We start from the raw sequence: 25,978 nt of genomic DNA, 5'->3' as shown, positions 1-25,978 counted from the left end.
CAAGGCAGACAGCCATCCTTCAGGAGTCTGGGTCTGCTCGAGGTTTCTGCTGTTAAAGGGAAGTTTTTCCTTCCACTGTCACCAATCACAAGTGTTTGCTCCTGAAGGATTCTGTTGGGTCTCTGTAAACTTAATTTGATTCTGATTTGAATTGATAAAGCACTTTGTGACTCTGTCTGTGAAAAGTGCTCTATAAATAAAATTTACTTTACTTACTTTACTTACTATTAATTCAATGATTAAACACAGAATTACCACAAACACTAGAGCAGTGAAAACACAATTTGCACAAATTACTTTATAACAGAAAGCTGAATATCATCTGCGTAACATGATTTTTTTTACTCCATTTTTTTCTAATGTTCCCTAATGTTACTGCAGTTTCTTAGCAGCCACTCCACTTTTAGGTGCAAAACCTTGATGTTACAATATTTAGGCTTCAACTTATCAATATCTTTTTTCCTTTGTGTTGATTTAAGGAGCTGATACATGCACTGATATAACTTAAATGAGGTTGACGTTGACATGATTTTCTGAGATTTGATGTGAAACTCACAGTTTCCGCTCATAGACCGACCCAACCACTTTCCTCCGGGGTTATTCTTCACTCGGATGATCTCCACACTGTCGCCTTGTCGCACATTGAGGTCCAGTTTCCCTCCTCCATACCAGTTGTGTCGCACTTTGGCGGTATGAAGAACCTCCACCTCCCCCTGCAACTACAACAAGAAACAAGAACTTACACGAATTAATGAAAGATAAATGATAAAATACATGAAGTGATAATTACTACAACGGCATATTAGAGCCACATAAGAAAATAAAAACACTCGTCACTATGAAAATAAAGTCATTAAATATCGAGATAAAACCCATAGTTTTCTGAGAATAAAGTCAAATACAAAATAGACAAAGTTTTATGGAAGAAAGTCGTATTATTTTAATAATAAAGCCATAATATTACAAGAGTACAGTTGTAATTTAAAAACAGGTGGAAAAATATCATAATTTACAAGAAAAGTCATACCCACTCATCGCAGAAAGAAGAACTTGGAACATTTTGCGAGGTTATACTTTCATTTGAAGTTTATGCACGGCCAAATACTGAACCTATTAGCCCCGCCCACCATTAACACATTAGCATTTGTCGTCCGTTCCAACAGAGGTGAAAGTTGCTGCTTCGCTTGTTGTGTTCACTGAAACCGGAAACTCTGTCATCAACAAGGCTTAAGGCTTACAGTTTCTAAATTATGGCTTTTTAATCGCACTATTGCAAATTTATTTTCAAAATATTACTATTTTAATCACATAAAAGTACAACATAATTTTCATTAAATTAGGATTTTTTTTTAGAGTACAACTTTCTCATAATATTACAACTTTATTCTCGTCAAATTATGACTATTTTTGTATTCACCTTTATTCTCATAAAATTAAGGCTGTTATCTCGATAGGTTATGACTTTATTCTCATAGTGACAAGTGTTTTTATTTTCTTAATACGCCATCGCAGATTACTGCTTGGCCATTTAAGTAAATTTGCTGTGAAATTTTAGATGTTTTTGTTACTTTTTTACCTTAAAGTTCTTCCTTAGTTCATTTTCTCTTTTTTGACGCTGCATGTGGTCTTTTTTCTCTTGCTCTCGTTGCCTTTTGGCTTCTTTTTTATTTAACTCAATGTTGACTGGATTCACTTCAGTCTGATCTCTAAAACAGAAATGGCACAATCACAATAAAAAGTGACTTTACAGAAAAAAATCCTTTTTGGTTAAAATGTGAAAGAACAAAACTTTTTCGAGACGCAAGTGCATCTTTTTAATTGCAGCAAGTGACACAAATTTTGTTTTTGCAAGTTTTGCTCTTGCAGGTTTTTCCCATGTTTGAATATTCCTCTTTGATCTTTTCTCTGCAAAAAAAGACACTTCATATCACATCCAAAACTTTTGACAGTGACTGCATCCCCTCAGTCAATAACATATTTGACTCAGTTACCCTCTAACAACAGCAATCTCTCTGGCACTGCATTTTATACTTTAAAGCATTCAAATGACTGTGACTCCTGAACTGTTTGCGCTATCCACAAAATTAAAACAGTATCAGAAAGCTGAGATCCTGAGCTTTCCGACACTATATCAGAAATTACAGGTCTGGAAATAACAAAAAATATGAAGCCATAATATGTATACTGAATGTTCAAGACCAAAAAGCATGTTTGAGTAGATGTAAAATAGTTGAAAGTTTGTTTTTGTAATCTCAAAAAGTTTTGTTATGAACATTTACAGTTGTTCATGATAATAAATATGCTAAAAACATCCATTCTGATGCTAACTCTGGCATATTTACATGTTTATACTGAAATGGAATGGATAAATGTGTTCATTAATATGCACTGTCCTGCCTAAATAAAGATACATACATGCATTTTTTTTCTTTTTTGCTACACATTGTTTTAAGCATTTATTAATGATAACACTGGTCAACAACAAATTTATTGTTTCAGTTTTCTGAGCTGATTTAGGATAATTTTGATGCTGAATCCAAAAATCACATTAATTTTGCTCAATCAGGTCGACTTTCTGAACTATGCTACATATTGGCTTTTGAACATTTTTGCTTACATTTATGGGCATTTTCACATCATATGATACAAAATTCTTTCATATTTCTTGCAATAAACGAGTTCTGAAGATTTGACTTTTGCCAATTTATGATTCATGTTTTTTTTAATATTACAGGTGAATGAAATGGCTTCGACTAGAAGATCTTGCAAAAATAAGCCTGACGTATTCTGCTACATCTGCGGTGAATACACCATTGTACCTAACAGGAATCAAGTCACAAGTTTCATAAAGTGTGCTTACCAATCTTATTTTGGTATTAAACTTGGTGACCAAGATAAAGTTTGGGCGCAGATTGTGAGAAGATCAAATTTTTCGAAATCAAATTAGCAAAAAAACCTGACCTGATTGAGAAAAACAGATGTCATTTTTGGATTTAGCGGTATAAAATGGTCCTAATTCAGTTGAAAAAACCTAGACAACTTGCAAAAAACATTTTTTTGTAACTCAGTGTAATTAATGGTCAGATATTGAAAGTTAAGTTCTTCCTGAAAACAGAGGTGCAAAAGACTTGGCAAAAAACATATTTTCTGACGATTTTATTGCAAAGAAAACATGAAAACACCTGGGCAGCCTCTTATGATGGCAGTCTTAAAAGGGTTAATAAAATCCATCAGTGTTACATTCACATAGCTGCTTTGTGGTTGAGATCTGAATAACTTTTTTCACTCTTTTTCACAGTATCATGCCTTGCAGACTCTGCAGTGAGCTTCAGGCTTTTATCATTTCGTTTTTCTTCCCATCTACCCACATTTGACAGCGGCAGCTCCACCCTGCATTTTCTCACACTGTCCCACTTTTAGCATGAAATGCTCACACATCCCAGTCACACATTATAGTCGTAAATAAAGTTTTTGCACTGTTTTCAACACACTACAACACTGCAGACCGTCAAAATGTATGCTGTTTAAGTTATTATATCGAAAACAAAATGAAGCCTGTGATTAATATGGATATTCAAGGTTGTCCCTGTAGTAGATGCACAAGTTGTGTAGGAGGAAATATAACAGTAGCAGCAACAGAAATAAATGCAAAAGAGCCGTGGTTTATTCTCTCACAGCAACAACAACATACTGTACTATTGAAGTGCACAGCTCGTATTTAATGAAGACACAAACATTAGATCGAATAAAAAAGGTTTTCACTCACTCATCAATAAACTCGTACACGTCTTCATCGTCCTACAAGAGAAAAATATGTTAATATTAAAGGTTAAAACTCAGATTAAATGCTAATTCCACACACTGGGCACATGATTTGATATGTGACAGCAATTAAGTTAAACACAAATGCGAAGTAAATGTGTTAATTTCAGTATCACATTCATATTAAGTTAATATTCCAGCAAAAAACAGAACTTTATTCAGACTACAGTGCAGTGTGTTCTTACTACACCTGCACTGAATTCATAAAACACTTGATATTTTCATTTTACAGAAAGTAAAGTTTTATTTCAGTTTTCAGTTCTTACCCCGTCGACACACTGTGAACTGTTTTCACTCCAGGACTCTGTGAAATCACACAAGCTATTAAAAAGACTGTTTTTCTTATAAAGCTTTTCACATTCAGAATAAAATTTTTAAATTCCGAAGCATTGTGTGATAAATGTGTCTGTTGGATAAATGATGTTTTGGAAGCAAATTCTATGTAACTTTACCGTTCTTTTCATAGTTTGCAATGTCGTCATAAGGCTCCTGGTCATCATCAAAGTCCCTGTAATTTATATTAAAAAAAAAATTAAAAAAACCACATTCAGCAAAAACACTTTTTTTCATACATGTGTATCTGTGCTTAACTAAGAAAGAAACAAAGAAAGAAAAATGAAAGAAAGAAAGTGACTTGACATGCACACAGTAAAACTTATAGACTAATAATATAAGCTAAAAGAGAAAATCATTGATAAGATGAACAAAAAGGGAGAAAATCATCAATACAACAAACAAAAATCAACAAAACGTCACTAAAATGATCAAAAATGTAGTTAAACATGAATAAACAAACAAAATACGAACAAAATAAAGCCAAAATCATTGACAAAAAGAACAAAAACAACCAAAATCATCCAAAGATATCAAATTGATCAATAAAATAAACAGAAATGAACAAAACATCACTAAAATGATCAAAGATGAATTAAACATATATAAAGGAACAAAAATTAACAAAACTGAGGAAAAGAGCTACAAAATTATTCAGAAGCTGAACAAAAATGAAAAAAATTGTCAAAAAGAGAACAAAATCATCAATAAAATTAAGAAACACTTTACAAAATACTCAACAAAATGAACAAAATTGAGCCAAAATCATTGATATGACAAACTAAAATCAATAAAACCATCAAAAAGAGGACCAAATCATCAATGAAATTAGCAAAAAATGAATAAAACCATCAACTAATGAACAAAATCATCAATAAAATTAACAAAAAAATGCATAAAATCATCAATAAAATGAAGAAATGTGGATAAATCACTCAATGTTCTATATATATACAATCCCATATATAAAACCATCTAGATGGAAACCTGACCTGTTTGAACTCATCTCATCTAAAAATAAATATGGGACATTGCCTCATCGTGTTGGACAAAGTGGAGACATATGATGAAAACGTTGAAACTGTGATGAAACACCTCAGAGAACGGCAGCTGTGAGTGGAGTCGGTGAGTTACCGCTGGACTAAAGTTAGTTCCTGTGTTTCTGTCGGTTTTATTTTGGGGTTTGTGCAGGTTGTGAAGGGTCGGACTCACACTGAGGCGATCTGGTGAGGCAGTCTGCTGGGTTTGGAGGAGTGTTGTGGAGGTTTAGGAGGACTGGTGACTGTAGGTAAAGACATCTGTCTGCCCGTGGAGGCTGGAGAACCTGCAGAGGACAGACGGACGGACGTTCACCACATAATCATCCACATGCTCAGCCTCACACTCAGTTAGATGTGTTATTTTACAGTTTGCTGCATTTAATGAACACATTTCCACATCAGCAGTGGAATACACTTACACATTTAATTTTTACTCTACCACTAACCACAAAGCAGCCCCCAAATAGTCCATGAATTTGTGAAATGCCAAAACTACACTGAAGATATTAACAATCAAGGATGTTGAAATAATTTTAGTTCAGGTATGATCTCAAGTGGGTCAGACCAGTAAATAATAATCTATGAAATAATGATAACTCCAATTTCTTTCTCCTTGTTTTCGTGTAAAAAAGTTAAATGACACAAAAACATGTACATTTACAAACTATCCTTTCACAAAAAATGTGAATAACCTGAACAAATATGAACAACACGAAATAAGGGAAGAGACGGAAGTGCAATTTTAACAATCTTAAAAAAGGAAATAGCATTTTTTTTTTTAAATGAAGGAAAAATGAACCTAATCGAGCGAAACATCGCACTCATTTACAAAAAAAAAAATTCTTGCAATGTGAGGTTTAATTCAGTGAAATAATAACTGTGCGAATATGTATAAATAGATGATAAAAACAAATAGAAAGGGTATGATATTATACATTTCTACAGCAGATAGTCTGATTGCAAACCAGTCTACCAAAAATCACATTATATTTCCCAAAACCAAAGCAGATAAATGGAAATGTTTCACTTCTGAAACTTGAGTTTTTCAAACCAAAAAATGCCTGTGGTTAATGAGGTGAAGAAAACGCCCCTAAATGTCGTCCCGTTACCTTTTGGCTTGACAGTCTGGTTTCACCAGTTCTATATGTAAAGTGTCATGTGATAACTTTCGTTATGATTTGGTGCTATATAAATAAATATGACTGATCGATAGAACATCTGCCCCGGACTGGACCACAAAAACAAAACCAAACCAAACCTGTTCAAACAAAAGCCCCATGTCTCCACCCTGAATCTGAACAAATGTTGGAATTTGAAATGAATGCAATGAATTCTGTAAAATACACATACGGACTCGTTAGGACCAAGTATTTCCTCTTTTTTACGCCTTAATCTGCACTATGACATTTTACAACTCACTTCATTTCTGCTTATTTATAGTGAGCACAAAAGGCTTTTTTAAAAACATAAACGATGACCCTAGAATTCTTTTCACAGTTTAAATCATTAGGCCACTGTTTCTAATAATAAAATACTTATAAACAAGACAATAGAGTCGGAAATGGGTTAAATTTACACTTGTTAATAAAGATAAGAACATATTTACATGACTATCACTATGGTTCTATCATTTTACTGAGCAAATTAGTGGTATTCTATTCTATTCTATTCTATTCTATTCTATTCTATTCTATTCTATTCTATTCTATTCTATTCTATTCTATTCTATTCTATTCTATTCTATTCTATTCCAGCTGAAAATGGTTTCTTTTCTAAAACTCTCATTTCCTCTTCAAAGTGTTAGATATTGGGGGGAAAAATTCCAACTAGTCATATTAACTGGTGAGTAACATTAACTCACAATAAACTTCCCACTCACTATGTGGAAAGTCTAAAGTTTATACTTTATTCTTGTCTGAGGAAAAAAGGTACAGCTAAATAGTATTAAAAAAAGAGGACAAACTCAGATACATAACGCCTCAATAACCACCTAACTTCTGCTTATTTATCGTGAGCAGGAGAGAGTTTTTTTAATACATAAATGATGATCCTAATATTCTTTTCACAGTGTAAACCATTAGACCACTGTTAATAATGACATAATTAGACATAAACAAGACATCAGTGTTAGAAGTGGGTTAAATCAGACATAAAGATTAGAACATATTTACATGATTGTAGTTGTGGTCATATCCTTTTACTGATAATAATGAAGAGGTATTTAAGAGAAATTAGTTTCAACAGTGATTAAAGACATGATATGTGACTTCTGTCTGTGTGCTAATAAACTACTTCACTCATATTTAATGTGTTTTAATAAAAAGTGTGATTTTCCTTTTAAACGACATATTTTCTGAGTATCTCTCTTTATTTCGCAGGTTGGGTGGTTCTCCACAGACTCACCGTTGATCCTCCTGGGGCCGGGTCGGGCAGGCGGGCCCTGGATGAACCTCCTAAAGGGCTCCAGGTTCACGTTCGGGGGCCGTTTGGGTTTCAGGGGCAGGGGTCCTTCAGGAGGTAGGGGTCTCCTCAGAGGGGTCACATCCCCAGCACTCCTCTGGCGGTTCTGTCGAAGTGTACCAGGCATTGGCATGGGGGCCAGCGTAGGGGCCTGAGTCGGACTTGGACCTGGACTTGGACCTGGACTTGGACCAGGACCTGGGGGTGGGCCTGGTTTGAGGCCTGCAGGTCTCTGGTGCCTCAGCATCATGTTTTGCAGTAACTCTCCGGTCTGCCTGACTTTGGTGGCGTCCACCTGCTGGACGGACCCCCTCACTGCAGGATTTGGAGGCGGTCGTGGAAAAGCAGGAGGTCTGAGGTTGGAGGCGGTGGTTGGATCCGGTCTTGGGGACTTGACCAGGCCTGAATAGGCCAGTGAGGGAGGGGCTGCAGGAGACAGTCTGTGATGCACCTGGTCGTTCTCCACTGGTGGTAGGATCGCCCTCCCAAACCCCGGTCGTGGAGACTTGGGAGATCCGCTGTCTCTGCTGCTGGTGTCTGAGGTGCTGGCCTTGTTGGTGAAACGGGCCCTCAGAGCCTTGACGTCGACGTTCTCCTCCTGAAAACAGCACAGACACTCAGCTGCACACACTGACAACTGAAGCAGGAAGTCAGCATCGAGCACGGCATGCCCCCCACGCTCAGACGCTGCAGTGAAACCCCGACTCCGGCTCAAGAAGGCGACACTTTGCACTCACATAACTTCCTGATTGTTTTCATCTCCATAAACACAGACACATCTTCCAGTTCTAGTTCTAATTCTCTGAAAAAGAGCCTGAACTGAGCAAGAAGATACAATTAAAACTGAAAACAATGATTAGTAAATGACCTTTGACCTGTTTCACACTGTAAAAAACAACAAAATAAGCAGTTATTATAATTTTAATTCCTATAAAAAAATTCCCAAATAAATGGATGAAAAGAAGTATTTACAACCCAGATAAGAAAGAGTGAGGAGAGTTAAGCACTGATATTAAAATCTACTGTTACTTGTATTTCATTGTTGACACTAACACAAAATACATTTGTGTGCAAAAGTCCTAGTCTAACATTCAGTTTGTTTATTAAAGTTCTAACGTCCACACATATGCATTTGTCTGTATTTAGATCCAATCTGATAAATGTGAAATATGAACAGCGGGAAAAACACGAGTTTCAGGTAAAAACAGCTTCTACAAACCTGGGGAGTCGTATTCAGTGTGACCTCCATTTGCACTTAACATGTCTTTAACCCTTTTGTTCAGACAATATGAGATTTATGGCATTAATATTCTGATGTTTTACACCAGGTTTTATTCAACACATGTCAGATGTTTGTAACTGTTTGTACTGCTGCTTGTCTTGGGGTCAGAGGTCACAATAAATAGTGACTTTAATCTTTGCAACAAATTTAGGTTAGTTTTTTTGTGTGTGTCTTCCGAGGCTGTGCACATATTCCCTGTGTTTTCTTGTCGTATCTATGTAAGCTCATTTTAACCCTGAAAAAAAAAAACCAAAACTAAAGGTGGAGTCAGACTTTTGTACAGTACTGTAGTCCATCTTTTATCACATTCATTCATTCGTTCATTCATTCATTCACTCTGGACATGATGCCAGTTGTCTATTTCATTTCCTTTGTAAACATTCATCCCTCAGTCATAGTCACACTGAAGAAGAGTGGAAGAGTCACTTCTAATCTTGTTTGAAATATTTTCAGTGATCAGCGATGGGAATCAATAAGAATTTAACGATTCTGATTCCATTATCGATATTGCTTATCGATCTGATTCCTTATTGATTCTCTTATCGATTCTCATTGGGTGAGGGAATAAAAGAGTACAAACAGGTGTGTTTGCATGAACTGTCTTTTATATTTCCATCTGCACAGAAAATAGAACATATACAGTATGAACAAATAATAACAGATGACGCTGGGCCCAGTTCGGGGGGGGGGGTGTACAGTGAAAATGAAACTAAAGATACTTTACTAATTCCTCTATTGCCACATTTCTACTACGTGGAAACAGTTCGACTCGGCTCGACTCGTCTCCTGTTGTTGTGCACCTCATTTCCTTTCCTCTACCTTCAGAAACTTGTATTTGAGGGGGTACGACGTTTGTTGTCCGCACCGGAACCAGAACTGGGCCTGGATGGTGGCCTGGTGTTCACTCTGCAGCTAGATTCACAAGCACCGCTGAGTATCATATCAAATACGTAACATTCCTGTAAATGATTCACATACTGTGGACCAATGTTTGAACAGATTGGAGGGATTCCACCCTTCTGAAGAAATGGAAGCTTTGACAGTGTTCCAGTGGACCTGGTGTGGTCTGTTTGGACCTGGTGTGGTCTGTTTGGACCTGGTGTGGTCTGTTTGGACCTGGTGTGGTCTGTTTGGACCTGGTGTGGTCTTTTTAAACCGTTTCTGCCTCAACACCATGTTGGTCACGTTCTGACCAAAGCAATGCAGCATATGCGTGACGTCATTGCGCATGCGCAACGAAGGCAGAATCGATAAGCAGAACTGTTAAGCAGGCAGGCAAACAATTCCAAGGAATCAAGCTACTGGGATCCGGTTCTCAAAAAAGCACCGGTTCTCGATTCCCATCCCTACCAGTGATTAAATGTTTTAGGTCCATGTTTTGTCATTCTTCCTGGAAACATTAGCCCCTTTTCCACCGACATTTCCAGGAACCTTTATTTCCAGGAATTTATTTACATGGGTAAAACATTTCCTGGTAATCTGTGTACTTTGCATTTCTACCTCAGAGTTCCAGGAAATGTATACAAATCAGGCTCAGTTGATTCCAGACGCAGACCTGGTGAATTTCTTTCGAGTGTGTTCACCAAGTAGGTTCGACAAGGTCCAGGCTATTTTGTGTATATTCAGATGGACAGAAAGATGACGCCAAGTACTAGCAGTCCGTCCACCTCTCATAGATTCTCTTGTCTTGCTCCATTTTGCAAACGATCACAACACAAATGAAGTGAAGCTCACAGAGATGGAATAAACAAGTTTGCAGATGCCACTAGAACGCTGCAGGTGTGTTCCACCAATCAGAGTTCTTCAGTACACAGCCCCACCCCCAAGGATTATAGGGAATCTCAAAAGATCCGCCCCCTCACTAGGAATTTAGATGAATTTATTTCAGGGAAAGTTTGGGAACTGTCATGGAAGTTTCTAGCACTCAGGACACAATTTTGAAGCAAGAACACAAAAACTCACAAGGAGGACAATTAATATTGAACAAACAAGAACTCAAACTATGAATTATAAAAGAGCTGCAGCATCTGAAACTGACCACAATGAACATTTGACACAGAAACAGAACCACAGTGCTGCAGTTTCAGCTTCAGTTTGTTATGTTTTTTATGGATTGTGATTGTCTCTGTCAACTCACCATATATTTTTTATTAGTAAGTTGTTTTTTTTTAATCAATTACTAGAAATTTCAGGCGACCCCATTTGAATTCCAGGCGACCCCATGTGGGGTCCCGACCCCAAGGTTGAAAAACACTGGGTTAAAGCATATATATTGTTTCATATGTTAGAATACTGAGACAGCAGACCGCACTCGTCCAAAGCCTTGCCCCCTGCTGACTGACCAACAGAAGAATTTTCAAAGCTCATATATATTTAGGCTTTTCCCATGTTAGCTTAACTACCTATGGGTTGGTTACTCTTATCTTTCTGCCCCCTGTGCATATTTCCTTGAATGGAAGAAATGTAAAATGAAGTCAGTGTTGTTTTCTTAAAGAGAGGGTAGACAGTAAGTCTCTGACCCATAAATTTGTGGGCAGTGAAGGAAACAACAAGCTTGACATATAACAGCAGGTTGTCATATTTTATGTCATGTTTAAAATGAGAATACTGGACATTACAACATTCTACTTTTATTTGTCAGAACGAGGGAAAGATTTTTCCCAGGTAATTCAGGTGGAAACATGCCGAGGTTTTTCGAAATCCCTGGAAAATGCTCAATGTTCCTGTGGTAAAAAAGGGGCAGATGTGTGTAACGGTGCAGGTTTACATTGTTGGGTCTGCGTCGAGTCAGTCCAGGACCAGCATCTGAGCATTTAAAGCAGCCTTTGGAACATGTGCACAATGTAGTTTTACTTTAATGCAGCATGTGGTGATACAAAATGTCACAGTACTTTCCAGCATCAACAGTCCATCACAGAGGTGACGAAGACCTTTGACCCCACTGCACATTATTTGGTTCTTCCCAAGATTTAAAAAAAAAAACCCTCAGATTTAGAAGTGTTAGATAATTTATCTGTTTTTAAGAGTTAATTTGTTATTTGAAGTGTTCATACATCTGTAGACTAGACATGCTTATTTCTAGATTTAACAGCTTAAATCAGGAAATCTTGTCGAGTGAAATTATCTTGCTGCATGGATAGATATTTCACTTGTTTTGAGTTCCTTCTTTTTCAGATGGAGTGTTTTTATCTTGTTTTTAGACACCCATTTTTGCAGTGTCCAGACGTGTTGCTGGTAACAGTCTAGATCAGGGTTTTTCTACCTTTGGGTCGCCTGAAATTTCTAGTAATTGATAAAAATAAAAACGTACTAATAAAAAATATATGATGAGTTGACAGAGACAATCACAATCTATAAAAGACATGACAAACTGTGAAGCTGAAACTACAGCACTGTGGTTCTGTTTATCCGTCCAATGTTCATTGTGGTCAGTTTCAGATGCTGCAGCTCTTTCATAATTCACAGTTTCAGTTCTTGTTTGTTCAGTATTAATTGTCCTCCTTGTAAATCACAGCTGGACTGACTGGACAGATCCTGACCGAGGAAAATCCAGTTCTGCCTTTGTGCAGTAATCTACACCGGGATTTACTGCCTCTGTCCACAATAATATACGTTATATAGACTAAATGTCCTCTAAAATTAACCTTTATTTGCAACATAGTATAGCAAACTATTACATGATAAAAAACAAATTAATTTTAGCAAATACCTTTCTCCGTTCTGAGGTCACCAGAAATTTGTGATCTTAAAATGGGGTCACGAGCCAAAAAAGGTTGGGAACCACTGGTCTAGATGGTTCTGTCAGGTCCAGGAACAAATCTAGAACATCTGTTTCTTCCAAGAAAGACCTGGGACCTGATTCATCTGAGTAGAATCCACATTATAATGGAATGTGTTGCAGCGGGAATGTGACGAATGGACGTACATTTACAAAAGTCCATCAGTCAAAACTTGACATGCATGGGCGGCAAAAAAAGACAAAAACAGTTCAGATTCTTCCACTGGATATTTACTGCAGCGATGAATATGTTTCAGTTCTTTAATCCTTTAACGGACGCAGTCAGGAGCCTCTCACTTCTTAAACAACCGTCAGTTTGTACAGAGCGTAAAATTAGACTGTGTTCCAATGGAAAAAGGTCATGTGGTCTGATGAGTCCAGATTGTTGTAGTGTTTACCCATCATGCCTAGTGCCTACCCCAGCCAGCATGTCCTCGTGGGCCCCAGAAGGGTTACAACTGGGCTGTCTATAAGGGTCCGGTTTGGGTTTGTCTGCAGTTTCCATGGTGGTCCCATATGTGTTTGCCCAGATCAGAATCAGAATCAGAGATCTGAATATCTCATATTATTTATTCTTCACACTATGTATCCCATGATATTTATCTTTCATGTCATTTGCACCTTGTCGAGCCGCATTACGTAATAAATTCCCATTATGTAATAAAAGTTCAAAATGTAATAAGAATGTCCCATCATCTTGTAATCATTATGTAATAAACTGACGCATTTTGTAATAAACTACCTCAACCCATTATATAGTAAATTTTTTCACATTATGTAGTAAGTTATTACAATTTGAGAAATTTATTACAAAATGCACTTGACACATTTTTATTTAAAAAAAAAATGTAATAACATGGTTCATTATGTAATAACAATCCAAATTAATATAATTTCAGAGCAATTTAGAAGAAATTAGTCACAGGAGCTACAGGTAATGGAATCAGAACTTTAACCACACAGTTTAAAGATTAATTTAGCACATTACATTTTCCTGAAAATAAAAATGTGTAAAATGAATTTATTACATAATGCGGCTCAACACACCTGCCTGTTAAAGGGAAGTTTTTCCTTCCACTGTCACCAGTCATAAGTGTTTGCTCCTGGAGGATTCTGTTGGGTTTCTGTAAATTGGATTAAAATTTGATTTGATTTGATCTATCTCTCCTTTATGTGAAGCACTTTGTAACATGTTTTTTAAAAAGTGCAATATAAATAAAGCTTTACTTACTTACTTACTACTTCTCATGTTATTTGCACTTTTTAAATTCTATGTTTTACAAATATCTTAGTTTTCAATACTTTTTATTTTTGTAATGTAAATAACTGTGCCTTTTACTGATATTTGCTGTCGTTTTACTGATATTTGTCGTCTGTCTGTAAAGTCTTGCACTGAACCTGAGAGTTTTACCTCAATGTTGTTGTACTTGGTACAATGACAGCAAAGAGATTCTGATTCTGATCTGGGCAAACACATGTGGGGCCACCATGGAAACTGCAGACAAACCCACATGGGATCCTTATATGCAGCCCAGTTGTAACCCTTCTGGGGCCCACGTGGACATGCTGGCTGGGACAGTACAAGCCTGTGGGGGCAGTGTTGGTCAGGTTTAGGTTCACTATGTTATTTGTCCATTAAATGATGGAAATAAATGTTGTGACACTGCTTAATCCACAGGTGATAAAGATGATCTGATCGAATATAACAGTGTGGGACTTTTTGGGTTGGTTATGTTTATTGGGTTCATACTGTCAACGATTAAATACAAGTCACTGTACATTTTTATATAGGTTCATTCTTGCTTAATTTCTTCTTCTTTTTTTAAATCGTACTCTCATATTCTGCATCATCTTTGTGTATTATTTTTATACTCCTGTTATGGAGACTTAAACAGGCATAAGGATTTTTGTTTCATTCTGTGAACGTGAAGCAACATATTGAGTGAAGGTTAACTTAGGTTACCAACCCACGATTTCTAAGTGTTTTTCATGAGTACTGCGTTTACTGAAAATTATATTGTTTTGCTGTATTCTACCTGCATTTACTCTGAAACATTACATTTGATAATGATTCTTATGGGTGTGACCTTTCTATGGAACCCAAATTTATTGAGAAAAATGTTGTTGTTTATGAAATATACTGCCCTCACTTTGGGAATGTCATTTTCATCTGGTAGGCTGAGAAACTGGGTTAAGGCTGAACAGGTTAAAACAGTCAGAAGGATTAGAAACGAGTAAACAGACTTTAGAGAATTAAAAAGTAACGTATGCAATGAAACAATATAAAATGTAATTCAAAGATTCAAAGAAACTGAAGTCACGGTATTGCATTATAATCTAAAATCATTAATATGCTTACCAGAAATAAGAAGATTTCAGATTTTACTGAATTTGATTTGAGGTTTGGTGCTGTGTCATGATTACTTTTTTGTAAAATTAATTAAAAGTATGAATTAATGGTAAAATTAAAATTATTTTGCAGCTCAATCAGTTGTTTTTTACAGAAGCCAAGAACGGCCATGGATTTATTTATTATTTTATGGTTGTTGTCTCGTGATAACGAATTAATAAATTCATTATCATGAGACAACAAAGATCATTTTCTCGTGATAACAAAATACATTAATTTGTTATCTCGAGACAACAAAGTTTGTTTTCTTGTAATTTCTGTAACGTGCTGTTAAGTTACTGTAAGCTGTTGTTGAATGTGTGTTCTGCTCTGCACAGCACATGTGAAGGCTGCAAAGTGGAGGATGTGGTACCTGCTCGCATTTAAGTTCTGTATATGGTTCTCTATTGTGAAATGACAAAATAAACTAGAAAAGCACTAGGAGAGCACAGACCTCCACCAAGACAGATCAGTGCCCCCCCCCCCCCCCCCCCCCCAATCACCACCAAAATGTAATCATTTGCTCTTTGTGCCAGTATCAACATTTCCTGAAATTTTCATCCAAATCTGTCCATAACTTTTTGAGTTATCTTGCACACGGACAGACAGATAGACAGACAGACGGACGGACGGACGGACGGACAGACAGACCAACGCCGGCAAAAACATGACCTCCTTGATGGAGGTATTTAATTCCTTATCACGAAAAAATGATCTTTGTTATCTCGAGACAACAAATTAATTAATTCATTATCACGAGATAATGAGCATAAAATAATATGCAAATCCACGGCCGTTCTTGGCTTCTGTAGTTTTTCACTTAAGTTCACTGTCAAATGGACATGTGTTTTTTTCATATACATTTGATATCATGTATAATAATTATAATCAGAAAAAATGTCCAAATCCTGCAGCAGTATTCCATTAGACATTGGATTATAACCAATGCTTAGTGTATCACAACAGTCAAAGTCAACACATGTGTAAATGACAGGAAGTGTATGCATAATGGAATTTTTTTTTTTAACCAGTCACCACCACCTCTCTTTGGAGGACAACTTTATTTTTAATTACAGCTTGTGTTTAAGTAACAATGTCCAACTTTATATTCACATGTTCATCCACTCCTTGCTTGTATATAGGAGGATTCTATTGGGTTTCTGTAAACTGGCTTAGAGTCTGGTTTTGACCAACTCTATAAGTAAAGTGTCATGAGAGAACTTTTGTTATGATTTGGCGCTATATAAATAAAATTTGATTGATTGATTGATTGATTTGATTGGTTTTCCCCTGTAAGTCGCTTTGGAGAAAAAGCGTCTGCCAAATGCATAAATGTAAATGTAAATGTATAGGCATACATAGAGGGAGGTCTCATACAGACAAAACTGTACAGGGACAGAACAAGACAAAACAGTGGGACGAGGCAGCTAAGTGGCTGCTGTTGAAAACAACCAAACAAGTGAAAGATATGACAACAAGTAAGACAAGACAAAAATAGATACTAATTTCATATTCATCATTATACATTGGTGTGTGTGTGTGTGTGTGTGTGTGTGTGTGTGAATAACGGAATAACGAAGTGCAGTAAAAAAGTCCAGTGTTTGTCACGGAGATGAGAGTTGAAGGGTGAAGCTGTGGAAAATTAAGAGAAATACAATGTTTGGTTTAAAGCCGTTCACTTTAACCTGACACGACAGCTTTTATGATTCTTCTTTATCATCCTCATGCCTACAGTTTCATCTTTTTTATTTGTGCTATTTAGGAGCTACATGCAAACCTTCGCTCATAAACAGAACCCACATGACCTGCAGGCGAGTGTTTTAACCTTATGGACTCCTTTACTTTCCAATGAGGAAGTTCTAATAATTAGATAATAAAGTGAGTGGGAGTTATTACTTCATACAGCTTTGCACATTTTCACAGTGGGGTCTGAATGCAGGGATTAAGATGGAATGAGTATTCAACATATAATCTAGAACAAGCTCCCTAAGCACATTACATGGCCATAAGTATTTGGACAGTGACAGTCTGTTTGCCACACCACCTGAGTTTATTCTAGTAGTATATTATTAAAACACCTGACGGATCTGAAAATATTGACCTTTTTTTGCCTCCAAAATAAAACAAAATATTCATGAAATTAACAGATGGCTGGTCTTAGCACTACAAATATCAGATGAGGTGAATCCTACTGTTTTTATCCACTTTTACCTTTAATATTTCCTTCATGATCAGGATAGTCCTAGTGCGTTCAACAGAATCACACACCTGTGTCCAGAGACTCACCATCAGCATCAGTTTAACCACCACCACACCCGACAACGATCACACATGGAATTTGGATTCTACTGTGAACGAACAGGATTGTGTGACACTGAGCCTGTTTACATGCTCATAAAAATCCGATAACTGTTAGTAATCAGATAATTGTAATAATCACATCCAAGGCATTTACATGTACTTAAACCAGTGTTTTCAACCTTGGGGTCGGGACCCCACGTGGGGTCGCCTGGAATTCAAATGGGGTCACCTGAAATTTCTAGTAATTGATAAAAAAAAACAACTTAATAATTAAAAATATATGGTGAGTTGACAGAGACAATCCCAATCCATAAAAAACATGACAAACTGAAGCTGAAACTGCAGCACTGTGGTTCTGTTTCTGTGTCAAATGTGCATTGTGGTCAGTTTCAGATGCTGCAGCTCTTTCATAATTCATAGTTTCAGTTCTTGTTTGTTCAGTATTAATTGTCAGCCTTGGAAATCCAGGCTGGACTGACTGTACAGATCCTGACCAAGGAAAATTAAATTCTCCCTTTGTGCAGTAATCTACACCTGGATTTACTGCCTCTGTCCATAATAATATACATTATATAGACTAAGTGTCATCTAAAATTAACGTTTATAAGCAACATAGAATAGCAAACTATTACATGATCAAAAACAACTTAATTTTTGCAAAAAAAAAAAAAAAAGTCTCTGTTTTGAATGTGCGGGGTCACCAGAAACTTGTGATGTTAAAATGGAGTCCCGAGCCAAAAAAGGTTGTGAACCACTGATTTAACCCATAAAGACCCAAACAGTCACTACTGACTAAAACCATCTACTGATCTAAAGTGTTTAACACCTGCTGATCCATTCATCCTATCAATACATGTAAATAACTGTTGTGAAATACAGTTCTTCATCTTTTCATGGTCATCAGGTATGACCCATTTGGACATTCAGAGGCTCCATGGTTACCGTGGAAACACCATCATCTTCTACAATATTAATTCACCAGTAAAACCCATGGAGTTGGATCAATGACAGTAGATGAACACACTTGTTTTTAAGTTCAGTTATTGATAACTTTGCTGAAATAGTCACTTTTTCTTCAGTTTTCTCTGTTTCTGACTTAATAACCCTCAACTTTAATCTGAGCTTTTATGAACATCTACATGATCAGCAAAATAAAATATAGGAAAATACATAATTAACACTGAAAAAACACAAAATAAGGAAAATAATATTACAATTAATGGTGATAAATCATATAAGAAAGGTTAAATATAGAGAAAGATTTATTTAGGAAGAACCACAAAAGTATTCTTCAGAAATGCGATAATCGAAAAAACCCTGGTTTAGACATTTCAGTCCATTATCGGATGTCTTTCGGAGTATGTACGTACATGACGATGGTAGAAGAACACTTCCTATTATTGTTTTCCAGTTATGTTTGCCTATATGAACTTCTGTTTTCTATTATTTTAATTGTTTGTACAGATGCACAGATGTAAAGGAACTAAATAAATCAGATTACCCTGTACACATACACAGACATCAGAGTAGTAGAAATCAGAAATCCAGGTGTGTTAATCTGATTTCTCATACTCAGATTGTGCTGTTTGCATGATTACCTGAATAACCGTTTAACTCCAGATACTGGAGAATGATCAGAGTATTAGTGTGCATGTAAATGGGCTCAATGATCTGGTTTATAGACATGTTGTAATGGTGTCTTTGTAGATATTTGATTCTTTTAAATTATTTTTTAATGCTCAATTAAAAACAAAACAGATGAAAACTCTTAAATATCCCAAGTGTTCTAGTAATTGCAACATTTTTGTCAAACCCCTTAGGTTAAAGCTGAACATCCACACTTCAATCCCATCTTGATCGATGCCCCCGTGGTGGCGGTGGTGGTGGTGGTGGTGGTGGTGGTACATTAGAAAAAACAGTCCCTGAAAAAATTATTAGACCACCTCTTGTTTTCTTCAGTTTCTTGTTCATTTTAATGTGTGGTACAACTTAAGGTACATTTTTTTGGACAAATATAATGATAACAATAAAAATAGCTCATAGTAGTTTAATTTCAGAGCTGATATCTATCCATTTAACATGTTTTCTTGATAAAAACCAAAATCACTTCAGTTCTTCCATCAATATCTATGTCACTGTACTGACAAAAACAGTGCTTTTAGACATTCCATGTTTTCTTTTCTGCCTGTTTTAGTCACATGACACACACAGGAGTTAGGACTGGATTGCATAACTATTGTTTTCGATGACTTTTGATGGTCTAATAATTTTCCCACGACTGTACAATATATGTCACTGTCCAAATACTTATGGATCAGACTGTATGTTTTAACATTTTTGCTTCGGATATCCTGAGTTTAAACATAAATCTAAAGCAGTGGAAATAATGTGAATTTTGATAAAAGTAAATAAGACAATAGACTCAGAAAGAGCGGGCATTACTGGTCATTGATCTGGTTTAACTTCCATAGACTTAAATTGCTTTTAGGGGGAAATTAACCCTTTCATGTGTACTGTTCACTACAGTGGACAGCTATTCTACAGCTGTTCTCTCATATATTCATGGATTTTTTTGTTTGTTTGTTTGTTTGTTTGTTTTTGCACATATCTTTGTTAAAGTTTTAAGACACTACATATCTTTTCTGACATGAATTGGTAACATTGTGTAGATCTCCCCTGAGCATACTCTCACCCCCAGAACTACAACCCCCCCCCCCCAGTTTTGACTCAATTTATCTGTAAGTACATGTTTCTTTGTTTCAAAAATTAAATGCAAGGTGTCCAGCTGAATTGACATTTTTGCAGCTTCATGTAAAACAGGTTCATAAGATCATTTTTATTATCATTAGTAGTAGTAGTATGTCTTTTTTTTAAACTTTATTTTTTGGTTTTTTTTATATATATATTATTTATTTATTTATTTATTCATTCATTCATTTATTTTTCATAAGAAAATTTTCAATTGCATTGTTTTTTTCATGCCTAAAGAGGAATAAAACACTCAGGAAAAAAATCTTGATTAAGGTTCTCATAATTCGTGCATGAAAGGGTTAAAGCAAAATAAGTGAAGTTTGTGGAGCATCATGAATAAATTAAACACAGTGTCACGGGTCAGAACATCTAAAAGTTATAAGAGAGAATGCAGGAGAGCAGGAAGTGAAGGCAACCACACACCTCTGAACCTCTGCCGGCATCCTGTGCCGGTTGCCATGGAAACGACCTCTGCTATCTTTTCGTTGCACCTATGAGCTCTGCAAGCTTTACTCGCAGTTGCTTCTCTCAACCCGAGCACCAAAGGAAACAGAAGAAAACCCTTTGTCTTCACCACAAAAACGCGAACAGGAGTGCACTTTCAGTCTGCACAAGAACCTCTGAGTGTTCTTGTTGGTGTGATGCTCTGACTCTTTATCTGAAGTGTTTCAAAACGGTCTCACCACAGACTGCAGCTCTGCAGGTGTTCTGCAGAAAAACCCTGATCAGCCTCATCTGGGAAACAAACACTGTACAGTAAAATGTCAGCTGTGATCGGGGCTGTACATTAAAGTATTGTCAGATATCAATGAAAACAACTTCTTTTCTAAAAAATAACCTTATTTATGCTGCTGTAAATAAAGCTATTCAAACTATAATTGTCTAAAACATAAAACTATGGAGCCGCACGTACTGTATTTTAAGCCCTAGTTACCTTTTTACCACATTTACAACACTCAAAGTCTAATTTCAGGCAAATAATTGACTAAATCCAGATTTCTTCTCCAAAACTAAACATAAAAAGTATGTATGAGGCTGAACTGAGCGCATTGTGAGGAGAAGCATCAGTGTGAATCATTAACTGCTAACACTGATAACTGTAATAAAGCTTCTTTCATCAGCATCACTGTGAATGTTTCTTTGCCAGCTTCCCTTTTCACTGATAAATGTGTAATTTCTGTTAAAAAAAAAACAACAACAATTACTGCACTTCAACACCAGCTCATTCCAGATTAAGCAGCTTTTATTTCAACCACATATCAGGACTATAAAGCAGGTTGAAAATCTTAAAGGTCATTCTGAAAGTATTCAAACGCATAATAGAAATAACTAACATTAATATTAGTTCATGGTCCTTCTACGCTTGTCGGGTTTATTCATAGAAGCTGTGATAGTCAAGAGGAAATGACCCAAGTATGAAAGGTGCAGGTGTAGAAGGTGTTATTAGCCACTCTGGAAAAAGAATCATGAAAACACACCAACACATGGACGTAAATAACATGGTAAAGAGTCATTTCTTACCATATTTGTCTCAGGTGATTATTCTTCCAGAGCTAGCTGATAATAAAGTGCTCCATATCCAACAGTGATTCAGTTTCCAGGCTGATGCTACAGTACAGAACTGATCTGTGTCACTAAACTGACTGCAAATGAGGAAATGGTGTGTGAACTGGAAAGCATGGCTCACAGCGTCACAGCACAGGATTAAGAGTAAAGAAACATTAACACGCTCGCTGGCAGCTTGTTTCATTTCTGTATATAAGGTCATGAGTTCCCCTTATGAGACTGACAAGGTTTAGGTTTTAAGACTTGAGTTGGAGAAATGTACTGAACGCTGGGAAAAATGGATTGTGTACGCACCTTGATTAATACAACCATAATTGTACAATGATGTATGTGTGCATAATGTAAAAGAACATTTTAAGTTTAATTGTAACACCCATGATGATCTCATGTTCATTGTTTGTTCATTTGAAAATTAATAAATAAAAAGTTTAAAAAAAAAAAAAAGGTTTGGGTTAAAATGCACATTTCAACTCTTCTCTAGTAAAGTGTGTTTTCATCTGATTTACTCTATTCTACTCGTTAAAAAAAAAAAGATAAATTACATGCCACAGTAAAGCAGGAAGAAGAATTAAAACAAAGTTGGGTTTTCTGTGTTTTATCCTTCACGTGCAGTGTATGGATAAACGTCAACCTGATTAAAGCAAATAAAGGATAAATTCAGTAAAAGAAAAGTGCTTTCAAATGTGTTAAGGTAAAATGAGATTAAGATTGAGTTCTAACGTTAACACTGAATATTTCAGATGCTCCTTTATTCCAACCGCCGTCAGACGGTTTAACAGCAGCTTAGCTTGAATTACATCCAGCTCTGAATAGACTTTGCATCTGGAAACGTCACGCCATGGATAAAAGTCACCTACTGCACACTCGTTACTTTATTCATCATTACACTGGGTTACAAAAAAAATGTTTTTTGCAAGTTGTCTAGGTTTTTTCAACTGAATTAGGACCATTTTGCACCGCTAAATCCAAAAATGACATCTGTTTTTCTCAATCAGGTCAGATTTTTTTGCTGATTTGATTTTGAAAAATTTGATCTTCTCACAAAATTGATTACATTTAATTACATTAATACCAAAATAAGATTGGTAAGCACACTATGAAACTTGTGACTTGATTCCTGTTAGGTACAATGGTGTATTCACCGCAGATGTAGCAGAATACGTCAGGCTTATTTTTGCAAGATCTTCTAGTCGAAGCCATTTCATTCACCTGTAATATTAAAAAAAACATTAATCATAAATTAGCAAAAGTAAAATCTTCAGAACTCGTTTATTGCAAGAAATATGAAAGAATTTTGTATCATATGATGTGAAAATGCCCATAAATGTAAGCAAAAATGTTAAAAAGCCAATATGTAGCATAGTTCAGAAAGTTGACCTGATTGAGCAAAATTAATGTGATTTTTGGATTCAGCACCAAAATTATCCTAAATCAGCTCCAAAAACTGAAACAATAAATTTGTTGTTGACCAGTATTATTATTGCCATTTTTGTCACTTTTAGTCACTTTATATTCTTTATTTTTCTATTTTATTTGTTGCATATTGTCTCGTGCTGCTGTACATTTGAATTTCTGCCTTGGGGGATTGTTGAGCTGCATTATGTAATAAATTCCCATTATGTAATAAAAGTTCAAAATGTAATAAGAATGTCACGTCATCTTGTAATAAAGCCACATTATGTAATAAACTGACACATTTTGTAATAAACTTGGTCAACACATTTTGACACATTTTTATTTTTAAAAAATGTAATAACATGGTTCATTATGTAATAACAATCCAAATTAATAGAATTTCAGAGCAATTTAGAAGAAATTAGTCCCAGGAGCTCCAGGTAATGGAATCAGAACTTTAACCACACAGTTTAAAGATGAAAATAAAAATGTGTCAAGTGCATTTTGTAATACATTTCTCAAATTGTAATAACTTACTACATAATGCGAAAAAATTTACTACATAATGCATTGAGGTAGTTTATTACAAAATGCGTCAGTTTATTACATAATGCGGCTTTATTACAAGATGACGTGACATTCTTATTACATTTTGAACTTTTATTACATAATGGGAATTTATTACATAATGCGGCTCAACAGGGATCAATAAAGTAATGTGTATCTCATCTTAATCTTATCTTTAGTCAGTAAATATTCCACCATTACCCTTCAGTATATTGTAATTCAAGTGGTCTGAGAGGAAACAAGACCTTTGCACTGTGTACCTCCTCCCAGATATACAAAATGTAGTCTGTGCATGAACATTTACACATGCCAGACAGAGAGGACATATTGTATTTCCAAAAATAAAAACCATGTGCAAATTACAAACCACATCTCTGATAAAGGTCAAGGTTCGATACAGACAAATAAAAGCTGGTCCTCAAACACAGGCTGGGGAAAAACTGATCATTTGCTGCCCAGTGAAGACAATGTGCACTATAATTAATTATCAACATTGTAATAATTATTCATTTAATTCAATAAATTCAACAACATAACTCTGCTGTTTCTATTAACTGCTGTCACTGCAGGTGTGTGTCTCAGCACTGCAGCCCAACAGCCAACAGGAAGGAAATACTACAATAAAAGTCATTAACCAGTGAATAGTTTCTATGCACTGAAACAGCAGAAGAACACAGGAGCAGCTTTAAACTAGGGTTTACTCTAAATATAACCTTTAAAGCTTATTAAACAGAAAACAGAAATAAAGGATCAGTAATAATAAAGGCCTGTTACCATTTGCAGCTGAGAAAAACAAAGGGTGGACACAACTGAAAGAAATACAGTAATGTCTAATAATAAACTCATTATTCCTCTTACATTTTAAATATTGACTCATTCATATTTATGTATTTTTTCTATATACAGTATTTGTGCACACAACATTGCACTGTCTCTACTACTCTACTACACTCTATTACTTATTAAACAATGAGAAACAGAAATAAATGCCCCTCTCTAATTGAAACCTTAAATAAAGCCTGGACACAACTGGAACAAAAACAGTAAGAACAGTTTCCTGTGATGTCTAACTGTCATCCTGAAGTTTAGCCATTTAATTCAATACATTCAACAATTTCTGCTCGACTGTCAAATGAAGAAACTTAAAAGCTCTTCAGGAAGACATCACTTACACAATAAAAGTCTTGATAAGTAGGTAATAATGTCTAACCACTTAACTCTTTAAAACCTTACGTGTCATTGCTGACACACCATGTGCTTATGCAGTTTGGATGGCTGTAAATCTTTCACTGTTTGTGTAATTTGGAAAAACTCCAATGGTTTCTGAAACCTAAGACGCTACGCTTTATAGGGTTTATCGGGTTATTATGGTAATTTCAGTCATACCTGTGCTAGAAGCTGAAGAAGAAGCCATTCTACCAGTATTATAACATGCAGTAAATTGTAAAAGATTGAAACATTTTGAAAGATCTGGGGGAAAAAAAGTGTTCTGGTAAAATGGGCAAAAAGAAATTATGCTGTGAGTAAGTCCAACTGTTTAGTCAAAATAAGAAGAAAAAAAAGCCCAGGCGGACCATTTTAGACTTAGGGTATGAAGGGTTTAAACGGTAAGGGAATGGCTAAGGAAGTGCTGAGTTCGTATTAAAAAAGCAAAATCTAATTTAACATTACAAACAAAGGTGCCTCAAAATGAGGTTTCCATCTAAATACAACCTTTTCTGCTTCTACACTAAAAAATAGAATTAAAGCCTTAACTCTAACAGAAGGAGGGCTGGAGTTAAACCCAAACAGATGTTGTAGTATTTGTACAGACTGTACAGCACTGTGAAAATAAGATGATCTGTGACAAAGGGCAGTAAAACAAAACAAAACAAACAAAAAAACCAAACAACTGAACTAGTTTGAACAGTTGTTGTCCAGAGGCGTCCACAATCTGTAGTAGTGAAGAATATATAACATGTGGAAGAACCTGACAATCTCCCATCTGATAGATACTGCATGTAAACTACAGTGGCCAGCTTTCACAGTACACCACAAAAACTACAGTAATTACCCCTTGTCATGAATAATCACAGATGCAATTAGTGCAAATATTTGAAGTTGCACACAACGCATATTAAAAATAGACATATCTGCAGAAATGTAGGAAAAACTGCCGTGTGCCGCAGGGGGAGATGAGCGACGACAAGTGAAAGTGCGTAAAATTACTCTGGTAGGATTTACTATGAAATATTTTCATATAAATGATTATTTTTGGCAAATACAGCAGTTAATGCCATGTAATGACTACAAAT

The 25,978-nt window shown here is 35.8% G+C and overlaps 1 protein-coding gene across 2 annotated transcripts in view; it reads right to left on the bottom strand.

Annotated features, from left to right (window-relative positions):
• The window catches only part of LOC115417421 (FYN-binding protein 1), a 32,610-nt gene extending 10,673 nt beyond the window's left edge, over positions 1–21,937 (bottom strand). The window contains exons 1-8 of one of the 2 annotated variants that reach the window (XM_030131331.1): positions 21,678–21,937; positions 7,599–8,253; positions 5,368–5,479; positions 4,275–4,330; positions 4,089–4,126; positions 3,767–3,798; positions 1,577–1,706; positions 557–719 (exon numbers count right to left, since the gene is read on the bottom strand). In XM_030131331.1, coding sequence (XP_029987191.1) covers positions 557–719; positions 1,577–1,706; positions 3,767–3,798; positions 4,089–4,126; positions 4,275–4,330; positions 5,368–5,479; positions 7,599–8,253; positions 21,678–21,680 — 1,189 coding nt within the window. In that variant the 5' untranslated portion in view covers positions 21,681–21,937. The remainder of the gene's footprint in view (positions 1–556; positions 720–1,576; positions 1,707–3,766; positions 3,799–4,088; positions 4,127–4,274; positions 4,331–5,367; positions 5,480–7,598; positions 8,254–21,677) is intronic. The other variant, XM_030131330.1, reaches the window with a different exon arrangement.
• Between the last annotated feature and the right edge of the window lie 4,041 nt (positions 21,938–25,978).

The sequence above is a fragment of the Sphaeramia orbicularis genome, chromosome 4 (genome assembly GCF_902148855.1).
Source record: "Sphaeramia orbicularis chromosome 4, fSphaOr1.1, whole genome shotgun sequence".
NCBI lineage: Eukaryota > Metazoa > Chordata > Actinopteri > Kurtiformes > Apogonidae > Sphaeramia > Sphaeramia orbicularis.
The sequence above is the reverse complement of the archived record's forward strand: the minus strand, read 5'-3'. Positions and strand labels throughout refer to the sequence as shown.